This window comes from Sceloporus undulatus, chromosome 3 (assembly GCF_019175285.1).
Source record: "Sceloporus undulatus isolate JIND9_A2432 ecotype Alabama chromosome 3, SceUnd_v1.1, whole genome shotgun sequence".
In the NCBI taxonomy this organism is placed as follows: domain Eukaryota; kingdom Metazoa; phylum Chordata; class Lepidosauria; order Squamata; family Phrynosomatidae; genus Sceloporus; species Sceloporus undulatus.
This window is the reverse complement of record NC_056524.1, coordinates 42,701,452-42,726,185: the sequence shown is the minus strand read 5'-3', so window position 1 is coordinate 42,726,185 and position 24,734 is coordinate 42,701,452. Positions and strand designations below refer to the sequence as shown.

General features: G+C 38.7%; 1 protein-coding gene across 1 annotated transcript in view; it reads right to left on the bottom strand.

The window, feature by feature from the left end:
• LOC121925237 (nucleoside diphosphate kinase 7-like) overlaps nucleotides 1-24,734 on the bottom strand; it is a 98,777-nt gene that overhangs the window by 52,832 nt on the left and 21,211 nt on the right. The window contains exons 6-7 of the mRNA XM_042457121.1: nucleotides 11,082-11,150; nucleotides 10,284-10,385 (exon numbers count right to left, since the gene is read on the bottom strand). Coding sequence (XP_042313055.1) covers nucleotides 10,284-10,385; nucleotides 11,082-11,150 — 171 coding nt within the window. The remainder of the gene's footprint in view (nucleotides 1-10,283; nucleotides 10,386-11,081; nucleotides 11,151-24,734) is intronic.

Sequence of the window (24,734 nt, the reverse complement as noted above, 5' to 3'; positions counted from 1 at the left end):
GATCAGCCCATCTCACCTTGGACAATTCACTTGAAAGACTGAAAGGATTTCGAAGCCACCAAAAGCTGAAGGACACAGATGCGGAGAGCCCTTTCATTTCATGAGCACTGACCCCTGACTGGAGGATTTGCATCCCAACTTCTAGTGACATGTCAGTAATAACCGATAGAGTAGGCAGAGGGAGCAGAATGGCATTCTCAATAACCACAACAAGAAATATAAGAGTTCTCCATGACGAGAACCTGCCTGATGGTCAAAATAAGACAAGAAAGAAATCTGAAGGGGCCACCTAAAAAGTTTGGCAAAGGGCACAAAAGACATGGTGGGGTTGTAAGACCCAGTGCTAGTTCAATATTCGTAAGAGACAATCTCCTGATGCATATACAGTGGTTCCCTAAAGATCTTGGTACACATTGTTCAATAGGGAAAAAATTGACTGAATGCAAAATCCAACTCAGACTAATGACCTCTGTGATTGAAAAAGACAGAGGTAAATCCCTTGTAATTCATACTTAACTTCAGAAGTTTTTGGAACAGCTGAGTCCAATAACTGATTAAGAATAGTTGTTCGCATATGATAGACATAAGCAACCAGTTGTCAATGCATGGGGAAAAGCCAACCCATTGCCAGCAAAGCCATGCAACCACCAGGGTAATGTGCCTGGTGAACACACATAGGGAAATGCATACACTGAAAGACAGGATACAGACGTGATATATGCCTCTTCTCACCATGGAACAAAGGAGCCTCTTGTGGGATGGCCACATTGTGATATGAAAATACACTGATGCAAAACTGTGAACCATTCACAGTTTTGCATCAGAGGGAGGATGAAACTTTGAGTGACCACCCTGCAGTGGAAGTAAAGATAACATCTCGAAAATCCAGGATGAGAAACAACATCCATCCTCCTTAAACACAATGAAGTGGTGGAAAGAAAACACACAGCGCTGATGAGAAGTGAAATAGTCTTAGGGAGTAATATATGCTTGATAATATCCCTCTAAAGAATCCTATCACAGCTGGAGAAAGTGTACTTTCACATAGAACTGGTAAATAGTGCAGATAGGCCTCTAATGGTGATGACTCATTGACACATACATTCACGAAAAAAGATTCAGAAAGGAAGGAGAACTCAGGAACTACGAAGAAGAAGCCATGCATGCATGTGGATTGCCATAGCAATCACCACCCCTAAGCAAATTCAGTGTCAGGTCTTGATGGCTTACAAAAGCACAAGACTCTCCATTTGGGGACAGAAACACAGATAGCTTATCAAAACATGGATAAAACATTTGTCGTGGAGAAACTTCCTCCCACAGAGAGTTCTGATAAGTGTCAATATATGAGACATGGGCAGCAGTCCATGAGAACAACCAAGTAGTAGAATAACTCTCATCCCATGATGATCATCTCGCTACCCTCATGGTTAACTGGAACAAATAAATATTGAGAGGTCTTGGATTGGGTAGCATCCACAGTAATTGAAATGGGGTCGAATGCTGCAATATCTAGTCAATTCCAGAACCTTTGACCTTATGCTAGTCCTGAAATGGTACTGATGGCTACCTGTAGCCAGAGCCAGTGCTAAAAACTAACGGTGCCAAAAATTGATGAAAGAACAAGAGACCCCAATGAGTTGCTGAAGTCCGAACTACTGCTTGAGTAGTTTCCACAAGAGGCAAGTCACCTTTTTGACCATAAAAAGAGCAGTCTGAAGAGCCCAGTTAGGTCAAAGACCACAGAACATTTTTGCCCAATCTAGTGAATTTCAGATGTTTAGGGTACAATTTTCATCCCTGACTTGCTAGCACCAATCGAAGCTGAAGCCTAAAACATCTGGAGAACATCCCATTGGAAAAGGCTGCTAGAATCCATTTTCCATGTGGCTGAATGTCATTATGATAAACTTAACTGCTATCTGTAGCAAACTTTAAAGATGAGAGCTGGGCAATTTTATGATATTATTCCATTGAAATCTTTACACACACTCTCTCTCTCACACACAAACACACACACAAACCAGCCTGGATTGTTCTGCTTCAATCAGTCAGGTTAGAAATGTTAAGATATACATTTATAGTTATTATTCTAAGAGACAATCATGGGCAAATCCTGATGATCAGACAAAGAAAAGTATTGCTAAGCTTGTTTCTATTTTGCAAAATCTCTTGCTTCACAAGCACAAATAGTAAAGATAAAATGTGGTAAATTGTCTGTGCTTACAGACTCACACTCCTCCTTGTTCAACTAGTTGCAATGAATCAGATTTTTCTCAGCTTGAAACAGAACTAATAAGAAGTGCAGTGGGTGAATAAATAAGTGAAGCTCAAGGGTAGTACAGTTATATCTCAGAAAACAAAAATTGTTGATACAAGATAGATTACATTCAGTTCTCTATTAGTATGGGTTCTAGAATAGCATTCTTTCAGGTGTAGCCATATACTTTGGTTAAATATAAGGAAAATATGTGTTATTTAAACCAACTATGCTAAATCAAATAACATTACTGAGAGCTGTAACTGGGGGGGGGGTCCCATTTCTATTTTTTCCAAAAAAAAACACATTTCACTGGTAATCATATATGTAGCAACCAAGTTATATTCATTTTTGCAACAGAATCATTCCTCCTTAACTGAAATTCTGGAATCAATTAAGCTCACATATCACTAAAACCTACATTTCATGCCTTAGAAAATGAAAAGGGAAACAAATAACTCACAACTCAATGATGTCACCATTTTCCTTATCTGACATACACAATGCTACTGTTTCTTTTCTGTATGACTGGACCAGCAAGATGGTGTTTTGTGTGCATGTTTGGTTTTGTCTTGACAAAATGCTCTGTTTTTCAAGGTCTCTGCCATCTAGAAATTGAGCTGCTACTGTCAGAAATATCCAGGCATTATTCTCTCTAACAAGCAGCTAAAATCAATATTTATAAATTTATATAAGAAAGTCAAGTGTACTGTGTGTGCACTTCTGAAGATGATCCAGTGAGAAACCTAAAAATGTAAATGCTGTATGAATTAAATTGCAAAGACTCTTTAAAGGCCCAATGAGGCAGTACACCCAGTCCCATAAATATGAGGCTTTGTCAACATGCTAACAAGAATGTATAACAAGAAGTAATATATACAGGTTGAGCATCCCTTATCCAAAATGCCTGGGACCAGAAGTGTTCCATATTTCGGATTTTTTTGGATTTCGGAATACCTGTATTTGCATACATAGAATAAAACAGAATGAGACTGGAGAGAGACTAAGGATCTGTGGAATAGTGGGAGGCATGGATTCCCACCATTTCACAGATCTTTGCATTTGTCTCCAGCCACATCTCTCTCCATCCTTGCAAATACAGGAAAGGGATATGCCATACTATTTGTACTGTAGCTCAAAAAGTTTTTGATTTTGGACTACTTTAGATTTTGGAATTATGGATAAAGAATAACCAACCTCTCTCTCTATAATAATAATAATAATAATAATAATAATAATAATAATAATATTTATTTGTATACCGTCCTGTGGCGAACCAATCCGGGCGGTTGACAACAGTAAATATAACAGAGTAAAATATAAAATTAAAAACATTATAATCCCTCCCCTCCTTATGAAAGTATTAAAAAATATGACAGATTAAAAACACAATATCAAAACATAAAACATAATTAAAACAAACTAAAAACCCTGGTGTCCCTCTGGAGATCCTCAACCATCACTAAAGATTGGGCAACGAGAGGAAAGAGGGGATCAGGGAGCCCGGGCCGGGATGGTTAATCTGGAAAGGCCTGCCGGAAGAGATCTGTCTTGACAGCTTTTTTAAAGCTGTCTAATGATGTCAACTGACGGATCTCATCCGGCAGGTCGTTCCAGAGTTTGGGGGTGACAGCAGAAAACGCCCTCTGGGAGGTCGCCGCAAGCCTAGATTTTAGAGGCTGCAGTAAGTTCCTCCCAGAGGACCGGAGAGCGCGGGGAGGATTATACGGGAGGAGGCGGTCCCTGAGATAGCTTGGACCCAAGCCATTTAGGGCTTTAAAGGTAATAACCAACAGCTTGTACCGGCCCCGGAAGCTAATAGGCAGCCAGTGGAGGGACCTCAGAACCAAAGTACAGTAATGTGGTCCCTCCTAGATGTACCAGAAACAAGCCTGGCTGCCATATTTTGTACCAGCTGAAGCTTCCGAACCAAGCACAAGGGTAGCCCCAAGTAGAGTGCATTACAGAAGTCCAGGCGTGAGGTTACCAGTGCGGTCACAACAGTTTCGAGATCCCTTACTTCCAGAAAAGGGCGCAGCTGGCGTATCAGCCGAAGCTGATAGCAGGCGCTCCTGACCGTCACATTTACCTGATTTGTCATCAGGAGCAACGAGTCGAGGAGCACCCCCAGACTGCGAACACAGTCACTGCAGGAGAGTGTGACCCCATCCAGGACTGAAGGTTGCAACCCAATTCTTGGTTTCGGGGCCGCTACCGTGAGCACCTCCGTCTTATCTAGATTCAGTTTCAATCTGTTTTTCCTCATCCAGCCCATTGCCATCTTTAGGCATCCAACTCTGTTGGATTAGAGCTCTCATCATTCCCTGACAATATGGCCAAGAGAGTTGCAATCTAGTACAGCTGGAGGGTGCCAGGTTGAGGAAGTATAGTATATTCCTGATGCAAGTTACAGGAAAAGAGATTCCATCTCAACATTAGGAGGAACATCCTGACATTAAGGGCTGTTCGACAGTGGAACACACTCCCTCGGAGTGGAGTCCCCTTCCTTAGTGGTCTTTAAGCAGACGCTGGATGGTCATCTGTCGGGGATGCTTTGATTGAGATTTCCTGCATGGCAGGGGGTTGGACTGGGTGGCCCTTGTGGTCTCTTCCAACTCTATGATTCTATAAGGAGTTTCCATATTCCTAATTTGGCACTCCATCATGAACCAGAAGCAATGATTGTAAGAAGCAGTACACCTGAGAAATGTACAGCTACAACACAAGACCATGTGTCTGTGTGCCTTAAAAAGCTGACAGACTTTACTGTGAGATGGACCATGTGCAGTTCTGAAATACAAATATGAAAATATTTTTGAAAAGTAAAAGACAGAAAGTAAACAAATCTACCCAATAAATAAAATCAGCAAAATGGGCCTACAAGAAAAATGGAAAAGGAAGCCAGCATGATAGCATGTTTGAGTCACCATCAGGGCACTGTGTCTTATGTGACAGCCGGCATCCAGTTTTTTGTGTGTATTTTTAGGCCTTGAGGCCATGTTCTAGAAGAGTTTAGTCCTGACATTTATCCAGCAGCTATGAGTGGCATCTTCAGAGAATGCTGGCATGGAAGAGAGTAAGATATATATATTGTGTCTTCTTCAAGTTTTGAACACAAAAAGGCAAGGAGTGCTGTGTGGGTGAAAAAATTAGCATTCTGAGAACTTCAATTTTCATTATTTAAAAAGAGGAAGTTTTGTAGCCTATGTGGCTACAAAGAAACTTAACTGGCAGTATCTGGCAAAATCTCCAAAGCATTACTTTTCTAACAACCAGTAGCTATATATATTTTTAAATGGAACACTGATAATGTTTGACCCTAAATAACATTTAAACAATCCAATCATGTCCTTTCCACTAGAGACAGCCACAGACAGCATGACATACTAATTGCAGCCTCTTATTGATCTGTTTTCTACTCTAGCCAATAATGGTCTTATCACTGAATGAAAATCCTTTTTCCTTCTCTTTGTATTACTTAGTGCTATTTGAAGAACCATTTAATTATTTGTAATCATAAACTAATCTGTCTTTAAACATGCTACATTTGTTCCAGTGTAACAACTGAAAGCAGTCAGAAATAATCATTAGTTCCTCATTTCAAGATGTGGAATTCCAAAATAATCAATGGAAGGTAATATGTTTGTGTCACTATGCATGTAGATGTATATTTAACAACTCTATAATCATTGCACCTTTTAACAAGAATAAAATTTATGCAACAATATTTTGTATATAGTTTCAAATTTTTAAAAAGTATACATTAGCCTGTTTTAATACTAATGACTTTGTATGAGAAATCAGATTTTTAGGTCTATGAATTTTTATCTGTATCAATTTTAAGTTTTCCAAGCTGCCATGAGTCCTAGATATAGGGAAAAGGCAGGAAATAAATTATTATGCCAATATTCTAGGATTAGAGAGGTTAGGGCTGAATCATAACAACCAGCTTAATATCATGTTGTGGGGCAATATCCAAAGATTTAGTCTTGTTAGTTTCTTTCAGTAGAACAGAGGAAGAAAAAAGTAGGCTTGTGGCACCCTGAAGATGACTAGTTTATTTCAGCATAAACTTCCTTGGACTACAAACCACTTCTTCAGAAGCATGTAATAAATCTGAATACTGAAATTCATCTGAAAGATTACACTGAAATAACCTGGTTAACCTAAAAGGTGCCACAAGATTACTTTTTCCTTCCCTTTTACAGAAGGAATTAGACATTTTGAGATGAAAAACACCTTTCTCCTGCCCCCTCCCCCAAAAAAACCAATAGCTCACACTGTTACCTATAATATCTCAATACAAGGAGGTTCTCAGAGGTTCCTGCAGATGACATTCTTGCAGTGTATTGAGCTAAATGAATATAGCTGGACACAACTCCATTGGCACATACACCCTCCACTCTCCTACAGGAAGGAAATAACTATCAGGAGCAGACTTTTATCACTTAAAAGCTGGGTCTGCGGGATTTTGGTTGTCAGTTGAACTTATGCGACTATAAGTGCTTTTTTGAACTACAACTCCCAGAATCCCTGGATCCTACTATGGAGTGGATCCCACAATGGGCTGGGGTTGGCTTCAACATTGACAAGGTACACTCACATGAAGCCAACCACCAAATACCAGATGGGTATCTGGAACATACTGGCCTTCAATGATTTTTGTAGAACACTAGTGAACAATTATAGAAAGAGACAGATGCTTCTGTCTGACATTGCAATGGGTTATATAGGTTAAAACAACCACTCTGAATTGAGCATGGGAACAAACCAAACATTTGTCCAGCTGAACAACATGCAGCTCAATATGAACTGCAGTGTCGCCAACATGGCTAAGAAACAAGAGGCAAGCATCAACTGTCATCTTCTGGCCTGGAGGGAGTGAGAGGACAGGCTCAATGCCATCGTGCCCGGCCTCAATTAAGAAGCAGAGCCCTCCCTCCAGCTCATCTGCCTTGGTTCAGGCCTCAGAGGGAGAGAAGAACTGCTGGACCTGATCCCCTTTCCCTCCAGCATTCCATTCTCCTTTTGTGTCGTGTCTTTTGGAATTGTAAGCCTGAGGGCAGGGAACCGTCTAATTAAAATAATAATTGTAAGCCGCTCTGAGAGCCTTTAGGGCTGAAGGGCGGGGTATAAATACCACAAATAAATAAATAAATAAATCCGAAAGCACAGTTGTTTACCCTGCTTTCTGAGTAACAAATATTGAATTGTCATAGACTGGGACATGATGGATCAAATTAGTTTCAACACATTCTAAGACTGTGTTTTGTTATCTACAGTAAGGGGTAAAAAAGTTTGACAAAGGTCATATCTCCATAAGTGATCCTTTATAGTTGACAGCAGCAATACAGGAAACATGTTAAGATCTAGCTGCCTCTTTTGCCTTGTCAAGTTTGATGTCACCTTGGTGCCTTTCTAGCTATATTAGCAGGCCATTTTTCAAACTGAAAATCAGGCATTTAGGGCTGCATTCACATGCAAATAAAAGCATCTTATTGAACTGGATGCATTTCTAGGATTCCCTTCCCTGAGAGGTATATTTTGATGCCATTCTTGCTTCCTTTCTTTGACACCACATACCTTCCCTCTACTTGTCAATCGCTTATGTGTCCAAGGTTTCATTTTATCTTATTTTTATAGGTCTGCAAATTGGTTTTTCCCCCCCTTTTTATTTTATTTTTGCAGTTCATGGTTTTGAAGCTGTCATTTTACAATTTCCCTGTATGTGGGTGAAAAACCACTGCCTATGTAGTAGTAGTAACAAGAGCAGCAATAGTAGCAATAAGTAGGGAACCTATCACAGGCTTTTCTTGGCAAGATTTGTACTGAATATCAATAAAAGCAGGTCATGTATGAAAGATATGCTTTCTTATAAACTGTGGGTTTTCATATGCGTAAAACCAAGTTACTTTAAGCATGCTAAAACTAGAAATCAAAAGTCAGTCAATTTGAATCCCTCTGCTATAACAACTATAAAAGGACTTCAGCTGATCATGAGATCAGAAATGCCCAAGGACCTTTTTTTCTCTTATTTTGTACAAAAGTGCTGCACTGAAAGTGAAGAGAATGAGTTTAAATTAAAACATCTTATAGGACAAGACAACTTTGTTTTAATGCAATTTCATTAAAAACAACAACACTGTTCACATCTATTAGCCAAGAAACAGTGAAATAAACTTTATGAAGACTGTATCTCAAACCTGAGGGTTTGATTAATAGTGCAAGTAAAAAAATGGTTTCAACTTAAGGGAACAGGTATAGATGGGACAGCATATTCATATATTTCAAATCAAGTTGCATATGCCCCTGGGGTCCAATGTAACCTCCCTTGACACCTCCAAAATGCACATAAATTCTCATTTATCTTGCTAGCAGAGCTAGCAGGGCTTGCAAGAAGAGAGTGAAGATTTACATCCCTTCTCCAGTTAAAGGAAAATTTCTATCTTTCTAGCTAGCTGACATGCACCAGAATGTGTCCTCTCTCAAGTCAAAATCACTGTAAACCAGTGATTGTGATTTTTATTTCTGATACAAGAGCAAACTAGTCTGTGACAGTACATATTTTTTCCCATTCGGGAGGAACACATAAAATCAAACTCTCATGATTGGGAAGAGTCCACTGCAATTATGCATAAAGCTGCAAACACTACACAGAAAGAGGAAGAAAAATATGATGGGGCATGTCTACTCTCATTCACCTGTTACCAAATTTCCCTAAACCAGGATGAGTATGGTAACTATCAGAGGCTATGCAAATCCAACAGTCCTTCAGGAAATCTTGGAAGGCCTCACACTTTCTTTTGTACCCTTTGCAAAAAATAAAAATATTTTGCTCCCAAATATCTATGGGAACTTGGGATATTTTACCATATTCTCCCACCTGTCATTTTAGGGACAACAGGGGCTTCTTAAAAAAAACAGCAATAACAAGTACATTTCTATACCGCTTATCAGTATACTTAAGCCTATCCCTAAGCAGTTTACAATGTGTAAGCCAATTGCCCCCAACAAGCTGGGTACTAATTGTAGTGACCTTGGAAGGATACAAGGCTGAGTCAACCCTGAACCCCTGACAGGTACTGAACTCACACCCTTGTGGTTTGTGAGTGGATGCAGTACAGGCATTTAACCACTGTGCCACACAGAAGCCACTGTCTATTTTTTAAAAAATGGTCTCTCTCAGGCCCAAAATGGCGCAGAAGGGGCAAAAAGCACTGTGAAAATGCCTGCACATCTCCCAGGTGTTTGAGGTCATTCTGAAAAGGTGAAAATTGTTTTCAATTTCTTTTTGACTCCTGAGGTCATTGGGGGGGCACACTTTGCCCACGACTACCACTGCCCTAAATTTAAGGGGATTTGTGCTCATAGCACAGCAGGAAAATGCATGCCTCTAAGTAACTGTGAACTTCTCAAGTGCCATGTCACAGTTGTAGCAAGCCACCAATAATACAATCAACAAGTGTAGACACGTCCCTAACAAAGCTCAGAATTTCAGTTACTTCTTTGAATCTCTAGAGGGAGATGATCATAAACTGGAAAAGAAATATAAGTAATAGATGTGATGAGTGGTAAGACAGATATAACAGGAAAGATTGTGTGCTGTATTCTTAATCTATTATCAGTAGTTATGTTCTAAATTTAACTGTTTTTGAAAAAAAACGTAATTTAAATAATAATATTTTACATTTGTCAAATAAGATTTTAACTTGCTCTCGAATCCCCCTTTGGAGAAAGGAGGGTATAAATTCATGTAAAAATAAATAATGAGCCAAACCTATCAAGTTTAACTTTAAGCTACTGGTCAGGAGAGGGGGACATTTCCTATAGAGTTATCTCCCTGTTTTGAAGCTGCTAGGAACACACTTCAGGGAAGACTCGCTCTTCAACACCCAACTACGAGATGAAAATAAAGTTTGAGGAGTGTTTAGAGTTAACAAATGTGGGAACAATAAATATTCCCTCTCACAAGCACTACATATGTATTTAGCCTGGATACACATTTTTCAGGTACATTACTTACAGGATCAGAAGGCCCACAGAAATTTCTGAATGATTTTTCAGGATCAACTTGTCTAATCTCTAGAGCTATACAGGGTCCTGAGCAAAGTTCTACAACCATTTCCTGTCAGCAGAAACAAAATTACATTCAGTAAACATATTATGGAACACTGTGCATTCCTTTGTACCACATTTGACCATTCCAAGGCACTATGAGCCATCCCTAATTGTTCTGCATGTTACAGTTGTCACCCATATCCGCTGCTGCTATGAGGGGCAGAGAAACCTACAATATGATGTCATCATGGCATCAGATATGTGATTCCAAGGAGTACAGGAGAAATTAAAATTAGCATGAAGATTTATATTTGGCAACAGCTTAGAAAAGTTAATATATTGGTTGGGGACTCCTGGGATTCCTTAACCAGTATGGTCACTGGCTATGGGCCACACTGGAAACTTTAATCCAAAAAAGTAACCTTTATCAACATAACCTGATGATTATGAGGCTCAGTGATCACAGTTAATCCAGTCTCTTAGAATCAGGCATTTTGCCCTGTTCATAAAAGGGCTGGAAAAATACAAGTTTTAGGAACCTCACAAAGATCAGCTAAACCTAAAACAATCACTTCTGTAGTTTGCCTTGCCAGTCATTGGGTTCCATTATTTATGGCTCAAATGAAAAGCAATGCAGAAATGTGAAGTTTTATTCCAACTTGAGGGCATGCCTTCCACTACATAAAAAGAATCTTTAGAGCTACCTACAATGATTCTACTAAAAAGGAGAGGGAAGGAAAAACAATTTATAATGTTTACTTACAGGATATTCAGCAACAACACCTTTGTAAATTGCATAGAATTCTTCTGAATTTGCACGGTCCATATAGAACTGTATGTCAAAAAAGAGAAAGGATATGAGTTATTTTCAATTAATTATGGCACAGAAAGGTGATTTCTAAACGTATGAAATAAATTAAATTAAATAGTACTGATTCTGTTAACAGTAACAACACTGCAAGTTTGATTTTTTTTCTCTTTTCAGGATATGCATTTAACCTGAAAAGGCTTCAGATGTTTTTTCAGTTAAACCCTCACTAACTATTATTTGTGGAATAAGCAGATAGAAACAGCTTCGCTAGTTATCATACCATTTCCAATAATGATTTTTTTGACTCCATCATTTTAGAGAGAAAAAATCAACCTTTTCTACTGATTTGGGGGGAATTCAGGAGAAGGATATCTAAGAATGAGCTATTATTTTATATGTGCAATAACTTCAGTTCAGATACAAAAAAGCAAACTTCTCAGAATATGTGAAGTCAAAGGCTTTCATGGCCGGCATCCATACTTTGGAAGAAAAAAGGAGTTTAATATCATACTATATATTAACATTACAGATCTAGGACGGAGTATGGCTTTGGCACAGCTTCCGGACTCTTATAATGCTGCATCATTTAAACAGCATACATCCAAAATGACCCAAAGCGCTTTATTTTGGCCTTCTGTATGGCCCTTACAGATTTACTTCAACGGAAGGGGTCTGAACATCATTAACAACTCACATTAGGAAAATTGAACCGTCATTCCAGTGGAGCAAATGCATATCCATGACCTCCTTAATAGAGTCCTTCCATCAGCATGAATTCCTCCACCTTTCCTAGATTATTGTCATTTCCATTGAGACATGCTTCTCATGACATGGCAAAAGTATGGCAGACACATTTAGTCATCTTGGCTTGAGGGAGATTTCAGGCTTGATCTATTCTATGACCCATTTGGTTTTTTTTGGGGGGGGGGGCTATCCTATTTTTGGGTATTCTTCTCCGCACCTCTTCCTCCCAGCACCACAATTTCAAATGAATTGATTTTCTGCTAATCCACTTTCTTAATTGTCCAGCTTTCACATCCATACATGATAATAGGGAATCAATGGCTTATATATTCTAACTTTAGTGCGTTGTTTATAGCTTGCATTTTTGCCTTTTAGTTCTTTCAAGCTGTCCTTCCCATTCCCTAGTCTTCTGATTTCTTTACTGCAGTCCCGTTCTGTTCAAGATTAGGAACTCTTTACTGTTTCTGTTTCCCATTGTTTAGTTGAATTTTTTAGTACTGCCATGGTCATTATTTTTGTTTCTTTATGTTCAGTAGTAAGCCTGCCTTGGCACTTTATTCCTTGACCGTCCTTAGTAGTGCTTTAGGTCTGTGGATGTTTTCTATTAGTTGTATGGATTTGCATATTTAGGTTGTTAATATTCCTTCTATTTTCCTCCCCTTCTCCCACGTCCATACCTGCTGTTTTTTTTTTTCTGCATACAGATGAATAGATAGGTGTAAAGAAGCAGCCTTGGTCTGACCCCTCTGCCATTTGGGGAACCATCTGTTTCTCCATGTTTCAGTTCAACAGAGCCTTTTGTCAAAGTATAGATTCCTCTTCAGGACTATCAGATGTGTTTGGCACTACCATGTCTTTAAGAGTGTTCCATGGCCTTGCAATCTGTGCAGTCAAAGGCTTGCTGTAGTCTATAAAACACTTTTGCCATTTGTTTGCATTGCCATACTAAACAATATAATTACTCTGCACCATTAACCAGTAATGCAAAACTTGAAATGATAAGCTGTGAACAACATAGCAACTTAATATTATATAGTGTGTCATAGAAAAAGTGGGGGGGGGGGGAGAGAGCCTCCTCCTTCCCGTAAAGTGTTTTAACTTCAACTGGAGGTGTCTGAAAATCATTAACAACTCACATGAGGAACATGTAACCGTCATTCCCAGTGGAAGCAAATAAGACTAGATGGGCAGTGATTTCACAAAGAGAATAATGGCAAATTAAGATTTCCAGTGCATTTGTGTTATCTCTCCTAGTTGTTCATACTGCCAATACATTTAATAGAAGCTGGGGTGGGCACAAATTTTTAAGTGTAACTAACTACATTTTGGAAATGTTTCTGCTGTTGATTTTCCTAAACATACTTACTTCTAAATTGTTTTGTGTGTGAAAAAGAAAGCAGGTGTTTTCTTAAGCTATAGATCTGCGTAGTTAGTTGCACTGTTTCTGTTAGAAGTTACATAAAAGTGTCTAATACACAATGTTCTTCTTTTACTTTGTAATCACTGGACTATCACATGCAGTTGCAATGTGTATAGAATAAGCAGGTAGCACTGTGATTTAGCCTCTATCAGTTGCCAAGGAAACTCATTTATGCAGCACCCACAAACTCTTCTACAAAGAAGAGATAAACTATTCCAATAAACGTGAAGTAACTCCTACCACCTTGGATACATATAAAGTAAGGTTTCTGTGATATATGTATGGAAGAATTCATTTTATATCCTGCGCATCCACCATTTAGTGAGGGTTTAGAGTTACTGATCCGATTTTAACATCCAACATGAAAACGTACCTTGCTTCTTAGGTCTTGCAGACTTACGGCTGTGTGGTCCTTGACTGAGTCAATCTATTGGATTGCAGTTCTCCTCTTTTCCTAGTCTGCCATCTACTTTACTAAGACTTATGTATTTTCTAGTGAGTCATGTCTTCTCATAGTCATCTGGGCCTGAAACAGACAGGCAAAAAGCACTGGCTTCAGCTCGCTTCAGGACATGATGGTGAGACGACAACCCCTCACCACCGGATTGGCTGGAAGCTGTGCTGAGCTTCCTAAGGTGGCCCAAACCGGCTGCAAAAAAAGCAAGAGAAAAAAAGCTCCTTGCCAGCCATATGTTTCGTCGCAGCAGCGGCCAGCTCAGGACCATGGTGTCCTGTGTCTGATCGGGGCTTGCTCATGGCTGGGGTGGCCAGAGGCTTCACTCCTTGGTTTCCCAGGAGAGCTTAGGCCTGAATGTTCTAGGACCCATTTATTGTCCTTTTGTCAGCCTATGGTATCCAACACTAATCAAATGATGATTTTCATGTTCCTGTCAGCGCTTTCTCCACTGTCCAGTTTTCACAGCCATACATAGAAATTGGAGTAAGTAGCATAGACAACCCTGACTTGTTCAGTGATATTTTTTTAGACTTGACTATCTTGTCTAGTCTTCACAGCTGCCTTTCCAATTCATAGTTTTCTTCTGATTTCTTGACTGCAGTCACTTTCTGATCAATGTTGATCTAGGGTATGGGAACTCTTTAATTTTTGCCTTGAACAAATGATTAAAAAAGAAAGAAAGAAAATGAGGGGAAAAAGTTGTATTCTCAGTAGACTTTTATGACTGCACGCCATTACAAAGGTCATTTATGCGCGTAAGTAGTTTATGATGTAGAGTGAGCTGTGCAGTTCTATACTTTTAAATGTCTTTACTTTCAATGATTTTCAGGAGCTGGAGTTGTTTTTTTCCTTCCAATGGAGGCCGTGGACCAGCAATACTGTAAAATATACACACTGACCTGTTGCATTATTAAGCCTCATGCAATTAAAGAAGGAAGTTGCAAAGGTTAACTTCACAAGAAGTTTTTTTTGCTCTGCTTCTCAATTAGGAAAGCTGCATAAACTATGTTTCTGGTATTGTTTCAGCTTTGCTTTTAAATTGTTATATAAAGCTAGCAGTAGAAGTCCCCTGTGCCTTGAAGTTTGTTTGAAAATTTCTGTTGGTGCAAAAGGCCTTGGGAGTTACTGGTCTGTAACACAGGGACTATAAACTCTGGTATTGCAAAACTGCATTTGTGGCCAGTTTCTTTTGAATCTAATCAAGTGTTGGTTTAAAGTCTAAAATCCTAACTGGTGGTGAGGCCTAGCTCCTTAACAGAGCTATTCCACAGCTTGTTATGAATGTTGAAGATACTAACATTCAAGATAGGCCCTCTGAGACACCATGACCTGCTGAGGCTGGCAGGTGGGAGGAGAGGTTCTGGCTTGTTGCTTCCAGATTCTAAACGCTACTTCCTCGCCAAACTGCAATTATTTTTCACTGTTGTTGCTTTTAGACCAGTACAAGACACACACATTTCCACCTGGCCTTCCGACTCCCTCCCTCATTGTGATCATTTGACAATAATTTCTTATTAAATAACAGCATTCATTGTTGTTATGGTTTTTGAATGATCTCAATCTGGCGATCTTGTGAATGAGACGTTCCTCTTAATTGTGAGATATTCTGCTATTATACTTATAATCAGCTTCCTAATGTCTTCCTCTCCCCTCAGGTCCTGGAGGCTCGGTGCATGGTCTCTCTGATTTGAGTCTATCCATCTGGCATGCAGTTCTTCTTCCCTTCTACTTCCTTCTAACTTCCCCAGCATCATTGTCTTTTCTAATGAGTTCTTTTTTCATTATGTGGCCAAAGTATGATAGTCTCAATTAGTCATCTGGGTTCCTGGAATACTATAGTTTGGTTTGTCTGTTCTAGGAACCATTTGTTTGTCTTTTTAGCTATGCAGCTATCTTTTGCATCTCCTCCAGCACCAATCTCAAAGAATCAATTTTCCAGGGATGGAGTGGAAACATCCTATCATGTGTTGATTCCTTCTCATTTCTGATAGGCAGGAAAACACTTGGAGGAACACCACACAAAGGAAAGCAACCACCATCATCCCTCAATAATTTTCCTTCCTCTGCTCCAGGAGGCTGTCCCCCCCCCCCCCCAATTTTTGCACATCTCTTCTATTTGTCTTAAAGAACTTAATTTTCTTCTATTCTTTTTATATTTATAATCGTTGTCTTCTCCTGCTTGGCAACTGCCTACAAAAACAGCCATGTTCTTTAGCCTTTTTTTCTCTATCCTTCATTTTTCTAACCTTTTTCTGATCGCTTATCTGCACTACGGTTACATATCATGGTTATATCTTATGGATATTCTAGCGATTTTCCTAGTTCTTTCATACGCTCTTCCCATTCCTAATCTTTTTCTGATTTCTTGACTGTAGTCTCTGTTCAGAATGTTTCACCAAAATATGGGAAATCTTTAAACTATTTCAATTGCCTCGTTATCTAGGTTGAAACTTATTGTAAATTCTGGGGCCTATATGTTATTTTTAGTGGCGAGGAGACAGTGTAACAAAGCTTACACTACTATTGCAAAGACAGAAAGCGTGAAGAGCAGAGTTACACCTTAATCAACATTGCCATATTAAAGAATGATATACCATTCTGTATCTTTTCTTTCTGTTTTTCAGTGTACATATTTCTTGAGTTTTTCTAATTCACCAAACATTCCTTAACTATATAGTAATGAAGACTTGCACACACCACTATTTTTTGAGCTACTATAATAGTTAATAAATTCCAAGATATTTTAGTCATCTCAAGCAAGCTGCTTTAGATTGTCAGGGGACTAAAAATGTAGCCAACACAGCATCACTAGAAACCATGTTGCATAAATACCCTCTATAAGTCTTAACTGTGAGAATTTCTGCCATGTTTACTATAATCAGCTTGCTAAGGTCTGCATCTTCAACAGTTTTATGTTTTTAGTCAATGGAGGGTAACAATTTTGAATAATTTATTTTAAAATATTTAATATAAATCTGTAGGCATATTGGGATTTAATATTTATTTATTTATTTAGGTATTTATATCCGCCCTTCAGCCCTAATGGCTCTCATGGCGGCTTACAATATTATTTTTAATCAGACAGTTCCCTGCCCTCAGGCTTACAACTAAAAGACACGAAAAACAAAAGGAGAAGGGAATGATGGAGGGAAAGGGTGTAGGTCCGTGGTTCTTCTCTCAATTTTTTTTTTGTGTGTGACCAAATTCACAAAATATTATGCAGCTGGGGATAATCAGTGTTACATCAGCATTTTATAATCTTCTCTTTATTGCAACCACTTCTGTACTTGTTTATTTATTATTCATTCAATAAAAATTATATCTTGTTTTTTCTGGTGTAGACACATTATTCACCTTACCAGCAAGAATTAAAACCAATAATAGCATAGAATTACAGTTCTAACACATCACAGCATAAACAAATAATGGATTGAATTTATTAATCTGATAAAGCAAATGCCTGCTTAGAAAAGATCTTCATCATGTTTCAGATCACTGTTAAAACGATACCAAGCTATCTCCAAAGGCAGGCAGTTCAACAGTAGCTGTGTCTATAGTGAAAGCCTTTGTCTTGTCTCCATGTCTGCATTTCCACCATAGGTGGGACATAACCATGTGTCTCTGTCAGATCTTAGGGTGGCAGTTAACACTGATGGGAGAGAAGCAATACTTACAGTATCCTACCTAAGCTTTTTATCTGCTCCTCTCTCTTTCATTTCACCATGCTGCACACTTTTAGAGAGCTAAAAAGCCACTTGGTTTTGCTTATGAGGCGTTGTAGTCAATGGTGAAGCAGTGCTTTTTATGCAAGTTCCAGACAGGGCTAGGAAAGACTCCTGCTTCAAATCCTGGAGAACATTTGTCATTAATGTAGAGTGGGGAGAGATAAAGTGGGGACCGCAAAACTCTTTTTTGTGGACCTTCGAGTGCCCTGACTTATTTAAAAAAACAGTTGGCATTCTGGTTTGCCATTGAATTGACAGAAGATGGCTAAATGAGCTTTAGTCAGTAAGAAAAAGGACTATGTGTGCATATACTTTATGAGACTGTCAACGTAAATTTATTTATTTTTAGTTAAATATGTTAGATGATATCATGATCAACATTTATAATGATAAATTGAAGATTGAATTATAGTATAAATATTATTTATATAATTAATTGTTTTTTATTTATATAACGCTATTCCAAAGATCAATAGCGGTGAACAGCAGTAAGCTATTAGCAAGTAAGGGAGCAAGCCTGGTATTGTGGTTTGAGCTTTGACTTGGACTCTGGGAAACAGGATTCAAATCCGCTTGGGCATGGAACTCACTGGGTGACCTTGGGCAAGTCACACTCTAAGCCTCAGAAGAAAGCAAGGAACAAACCACCTTGAATAAATGTTTGCCAAAAATACCATGTGGTAGACTTGCCTGAGGGTTTTCCTAAGTTGGAAACAATTTGAAGGCACACAACAACACAATAATGATTAAGGATTAATGGGGGATTTTATCTGTTATAAGATGGTTCTAATCATATTTATTTATTAAAATATTATATCCTATGCTATTTGAAAGCCTACAGATTTAAAATTATAAGTCGTTTCACATATTTTAAATTGAGTAACGCCCCCAAACAAAACAAAAAAGTACGTTGTCAATCTGAAAAGTTGCCCCTGGTCGATGGCCCATCCCAACGTAGCCAATACTGAGCAAATCTCTTATATTCCTCAGTCTCTTATATTCCCATATTATATGTTTTCTGTTCAAACAACATCTTAAGTTGGATTCAGATGCATTATTAATATTTTACTAGATTTGATCAGCAGGTTGCCTTGGGCTTTTTCTCTCGTTGACATATGGTTTTGTATATGATTAAAATGCTATAATGGAAATGTTAATCTAGTAGAAAATTTTGAAAAACTCTAAGGCAGTAATTGGCAGTCATTTGGGAAAATACACTTAAAAACAACACAAATGTGGATTTTCTAGCTCAAATTAGATTTAATTGAGGTGGCATAATTGAAATGCTTTGGCTAAGTGCACCTCTTTAACACTTGATATTACAGAATAAACCATTTTTATCAGTGTGGCCAGACTAGGAATAACGCATAGTTCTATGTTATTTCAGTACTGTGAATAATTTTTGCATTTTGTTCCCAACAGCCATTTTCTATAGAATAGATACTATATGGGTAGACTTTATTGACTGATAACACACCACACCTTTTATAGATTCTGTCCTCCAAAGAAGCCATGAAAGTGCTAAACTGCAGTTAGAGCTGTCTTGAGGTCTTCCATGCTCCGTCTTGCTAACTTTCGCGCTTGAACTTGAAGAGAAAATCCTAACTCTAAAGGGCTGCAAGAGAGTCAGAATACTCCCATTTACCACTGTCATCAACTTTTTCAGACTCCTTTTTCCTTAATGAAAATTCAGGCTTAAATCCAATTGTTAGTCCCAGATAGAGTAGAACTATTAAATCAATGGAACTTATGTAGGTAAGTCGCTCTAGTTGATTCAGTCAGTCAATCTATCGCTGGATTTAAGCCTAAACCAGTAGATATCCTTCATTACCCAAATTGAGGAGAAGAGACAAAGTAAGGGCAAGGGGCGATTCTGAATAAGAAGACACTGCTGCGTAATCACTTCCTTTGCAGTCCAGCTGAAGTATCCATAGATAGTCATAGCAATATCTAAAAATACCGGAAGGGAGGGAATTTTGCAGCCTTCCACATCTTGATGGGCTTTTGCCCTGGTAGTACCTCATTGCTTGTGCTGGTAGTTGCTGTTCAACAGTGAGGGGGGGGGGGAGAGGACAGCACTGAAGGGGCGGCTTGAAGCCACCCCTTCTGAAGACAGATTGGGGGCCATGGCAACCACGCCACAGCTCCAATCTGCCTTGAAGCCAGCCAAAAAAGGAATGGCAAAGATCAGCTCCTTTTTCGGCTGGCAAAAAGCCGGCTTTTCTGCCCAGCTGTGGCTTGAAGCCAGCTGCAAACGCTTGGTGATGTGCGGCACACGAACATGCACACAAGAGTGTCTTGAAGCCATCACAATCAAGCAGCGCCTGGACGCTTCAAGACGCTCTGGTGGTGCGTGTTTGTGTGCTGCACACCACCAAAACACTTTGCAGCTGGCTTCCGGGCAGCATCATCAGGGCATGCGGCCAGTTAAACCCTGCGTTCAGATGACACCCTGGAAGTCCTTTTCTGGGTCATCTGTTCCAGCCCAACATTATTCTATTCATTCTATTCATTCAAATGACCTGAATAGACTAGAAACTGGGCCAAAGTAACAAAATGAAATTCACACGGAGAAATGTAAGGTACTGCACTTGGGCATAAAAATAAAAGCACAGATATAGGATGGGGGGCACCCTGGCATGAATGAAGAACATGTGAAAGGGATCTGGGAGTCCAAGTGGACACAAGTTGAACATGAGTGAAACAGTGTGATGCGGCAGCTAAAAAGGCCAATGCGGATTTTAGGCTGCATCAATAGAAGTATAGGTCTAGATAAAGAGAAGTAATAGTGGCCACTGTATTCTGCTTTGGTCAGGCCCCACCTGGAATATTGTGTCCAGTTTCTGGGCACCACAATTCAAAAGATGTTGAGAAACTGGAGCGTGTCCAAAGGAGGGTGACTAAAATGTGAAAGTCTGGAAACCATGCCCTGATGAGAATGACTTAAGGGAGCTGGGATGTTTAGCCTGGAGAAGAGAAGGTTAAAAGGTGATAATGCCCCTGTTTTAAAATTTGAAAGGAATCTATTGAGGAGGGAGTAAGCTTGTTTTCTGCTGCTCCAGAAACAGGACCCGGAACATGGATGCAAGCTGAGGAAAAGAGATTCCAATCCCACCTAACATTAGGAAAGAACTCCTGACAGTAAGGGTGTCGACAGTGGAACACATTCCTCGGAGTTAGTGGAGTCTCCTTCCTGGAGGTCTTCAAACAGAGGCTGGATGGCCACCATGTCGGGGATGCTTTGATTGATTCCTGCATGGCAGGGGGTTGGACTAGATGGCCTTGCGGTCCCTTCCAACTCATGATTCTATGATTAGCTTGAACACATAATTCATACCCCTATATATAGCTAGTACTTCAGAAAAGAAAGTGAAAAAACAAGAAAAATTACTCCATTTTTGATTTGAAAGAACTTATGTTGTCTTAAATGTAGTTCTTTGTATCTTTTCTCATCTCCTTCATCTGATTAACTAAATTGTGTATGTCCAAACATAACCTTTTATAGACAACATCTTCCCTTATCCTGGCAGAGGACCGGATTAGGAGTAACCAGAGTATTACAGTACAATTATATGTTTTGGTTCCACCTTCTACAATTTCTAAAACAAATTTTTTAGACATAAATGCTAATTAAAACTGTAACCCAAGCAGCCTTTGGGGCACTATAATTTTTGCACACTTATTAAGAGTAGCATAAATTGGACTAAGTAGCTCTTTAAACCCCATCTTGTAATAGACCTACACAGTAATTAGTTAAGATTCCCTGCAACGGCCTTAAATAGCAAGGTTACCAGGGCATTTGATGAAAAGCATATTTTATTCTGTTAGAAGAAAATATTTCTTTGAATCTCCCATCACTTTTAAGACAGGCATGATAAGTCAGGAAGGTGTGAAAGGCAGTTGTGGGAATTGAATGTTGTTAGCTGGTGAGAACATTCAGTATGTGTATATGCATTGAAAGGTTCCAAAGGGGGAGCCATGCTACTCAATTGGCACAGTTGTTTATGACAAAACAGATTGCATAGAATCTTGACATCAATACAAAATGCTGATGCTCCTGTTGCTGATCATTATTGTTAAAGTCTTAATACGGTTGCTGTTTGTTGATAGCTTCATTACTTTGAGATTTGTGTGAAAGAAAGAAATGGCAGCCTGAGCTTTCAGACTTCGGTCTACTTCCTCAGATGCAATTAGACTGAAGTCTACAAAAGCTCATGCGCCAATTCTTTCTTTCAGTTAGCGCTGTGTAAATTTACAGCACTTCTAAATAAAGGTTAATAATAATAATAATAATAATAATAATAATAATAAATAACTCCAAATGTCTACAAGGTCTCTCTACGACTCATTCCACAGACTAAACATGGCTATATCTTGAGTTCTTACCAGGATTAGAATATGAAAGTCCTCATACCACGCTACATTCTTGTCAGCGTTAAATGTAACAACGGGGAAAATGCTAAGTCAGAGGGGGAAAGGTGCTATTGAAGTTTTAAAAATGTGTTCACTTTTTAATAGCTAAAATGTACAGTACTGTCTGTTTATGTCTTCTTTGCTTCTTCTATGCTGGAGTTAATTTAATGGTTGTAAATATAAAAGTTCATTGTTTTGACCAGAGTTGTTCCCAGGCTTTAACCACTTACTCTCTTAGAGCTCTCTCTACATCATTCCCTACAACCTTTTGTGCTTATGTTTTAGAATGTCCTTTTCCAGCACCAACCCCATTTGATACGCCTGTGGAAAAATATATCTGTACTTGTGTAGCTATCCATTTGACTATACAGTGCAGCGTGGTTGTAATTGCAACTGACCAATGTGGCAATCAAAGGTCTTAATCTAATCTTTTAGGTAACACATGTTCACATTGGGCAGACCCTTTCACAAGCTATTCAAAATTACACAACTTCATTGGTAGGATGCTATGTAATGACAAAGCTGTGGGAAAAGTCACAGTACTTTTAACTTTGGACTTGCTGATCAGCTCTAGAGAGGAATAAAGAAATATCTGTTACTAAGCAGCCAAAAGCACCACACCTTAGCAACCAGATACTGCACAGGAAAAAATATAATAAGATCAAATGTGCAGATATGTGTCAGTGAAAACTTTGCTAATGTCTGATAAAAGGTTGATAGATGTCCCACCTTAAATTTCATCCATCTAAAATGATTAATGTGCATTATTTGGCTAGAGAAGGAAAATTTACTGTGCCATTTTTGAAAAACTAATAGTGTAATTGATAGTTTAGCACCAGAAAATGTTCTGTTTTCCTGGAGATTAGAATAGAATACCGGGAAAGGGGCTGGCAGAATACAGGTGATGAAAGTGTTGTCTTGAATTCTTTAGTTTTTGGCTTGCACAAGAATTGCACTTGGAGTGTGATTGGGGCCTAGAATAATAGGTTTTTGAACAAGGACTTTGGTTTTTATATAATTGTAAAGCACAATTGTTTTAATTGCTCTACAGTCAATTACAGTCTGTGGTTGTAGACATGTATGGTATGATTTAAAGCTGAAACCAAGTCCTTCCAGTCTCTCTATCCTTTTTTACTATTGGGTTTCCAGATTAAAAAAGGGAAAGAGCAAGACATTTGTACTCCTGACAAGTCAGATACAGACTGTCTCTTGATCTCTTTCACTGCCCAGGATCTCATGTTGCTTTGAGAAACTGTTCTTGAATGCTTTGAAATCTTTTAGAGCCTTAATTCTGTTGTGTTTCTTCTCCCACTGCCTTGTTTTATAAGACAATAATGTCTTGTCTTGACATGAATTACCATTATTCTTAGGGCAGAAGGGTAATATCCTATCTTAAATCTGGCAGTGTCTCTAATCCCTGTCACCATGATTCAAAGCAGCTTTGAACATTCATATTTAAAAGGATGCTAGGGATAGAAACAAATCTTTCCAATAATCTAGCTGTGTAATGTTTTGATGGTTTTTTGAAGCTATACACTGAATATATTTTAGGCTACATGGGCAATGCATCTACCCATATGTGGTCTCACTGCATTGTTTAAGACTCGCAGATGACCAAAATTGTAATTTGTAGACAGCCCTATATCTGAATTTGTGGGGAAATTTCATATTAGCAGGTTCCCTTGCACCTTGTACTACAGGACAGTTGTCCTCATTCTGTGAAGATAGAGTGAGAGTATATGCTGCTGATGTTGCATTTAAGAAATCAATCACTGAGGAAGTAGTTCTTATCTAGCTGCATTGGCTTGTGCCAAATCCATCGAGTTTGTATTAGTAGATGCATGTTAGTTTTGAAGGCAGTTGTAGTGAAATACAGACGGCCAGGTGGAGTGGGCAGACCAAGAATACAGGTTCAGACCTTTACGGTTGTGTTTTGCATAAATTGTATTCTTTGCAGCACTTCACAGGGAAACGAGTTGGCGAAGCATCATGATTATCATTTTAACTCAAACAGAAATCTCGGATCAAAGTCCACATGCTGTGTGAGAATGGTTATTAATTAGCACATTTGGGATGCCAAGTTTTTATCTGAAGAATCCTTAAATAATCTTGTGATGTGTGCCTTAGTAAGCCTTCTGGGACATAGGCGAGAGTCTAACAAGGGAACCAGGATTTCCCTTCCTAGCGTTCATAATGGGAGGCAAATAACATATTTCCTCTTCCTTTTCCACTTCACTTCCTTCCCAACTGCATTTCCTTTTCTCCTCAATGTGTATGTCTTTAAACTGAAATTGCAGAAAAAAAGAACAGTTTGCAAAGGTCAAAAGGTCACATGATACATAGACCATAGAAATAATTAATTTCAGAAGTATGTGAACCAATAATGTTCTTTCTCCCTTCCAAAACAAAGTCTAAGTCATCATGGCTATTAATTAACAAACATGTAAAAATGTGGTTTAAGTCATTTCAGACAGAATATTACAAGTGGCAATTAAACAATAATTGGATATACAAATTAAACAAAATCTGTTTTGGGCCTTTAGTAAAACTTACCACTATTATGGCTCTTAATGCAAATTGCCATGTATTTTATGTACAGCTTGATAGATGGATTTGAGATTGTGGCGCATCTCTAAATTCCTATTTGTCATTACAACATCATGTAAAATTAATACGACTGCTTCCTTTACGGTTACCTACGGAATGTGTATCCAAAGATTGTCACTCATGTGTGTGCCTTCAAGTAGTTTCCGAACTTATAGCAACCCTAAGGGGAACCTAGCATGGATTTCTTGGCAGTTTCATCAGAGGATTTTTGCCACTTTAATCATCCTCTGAGTCGGTAG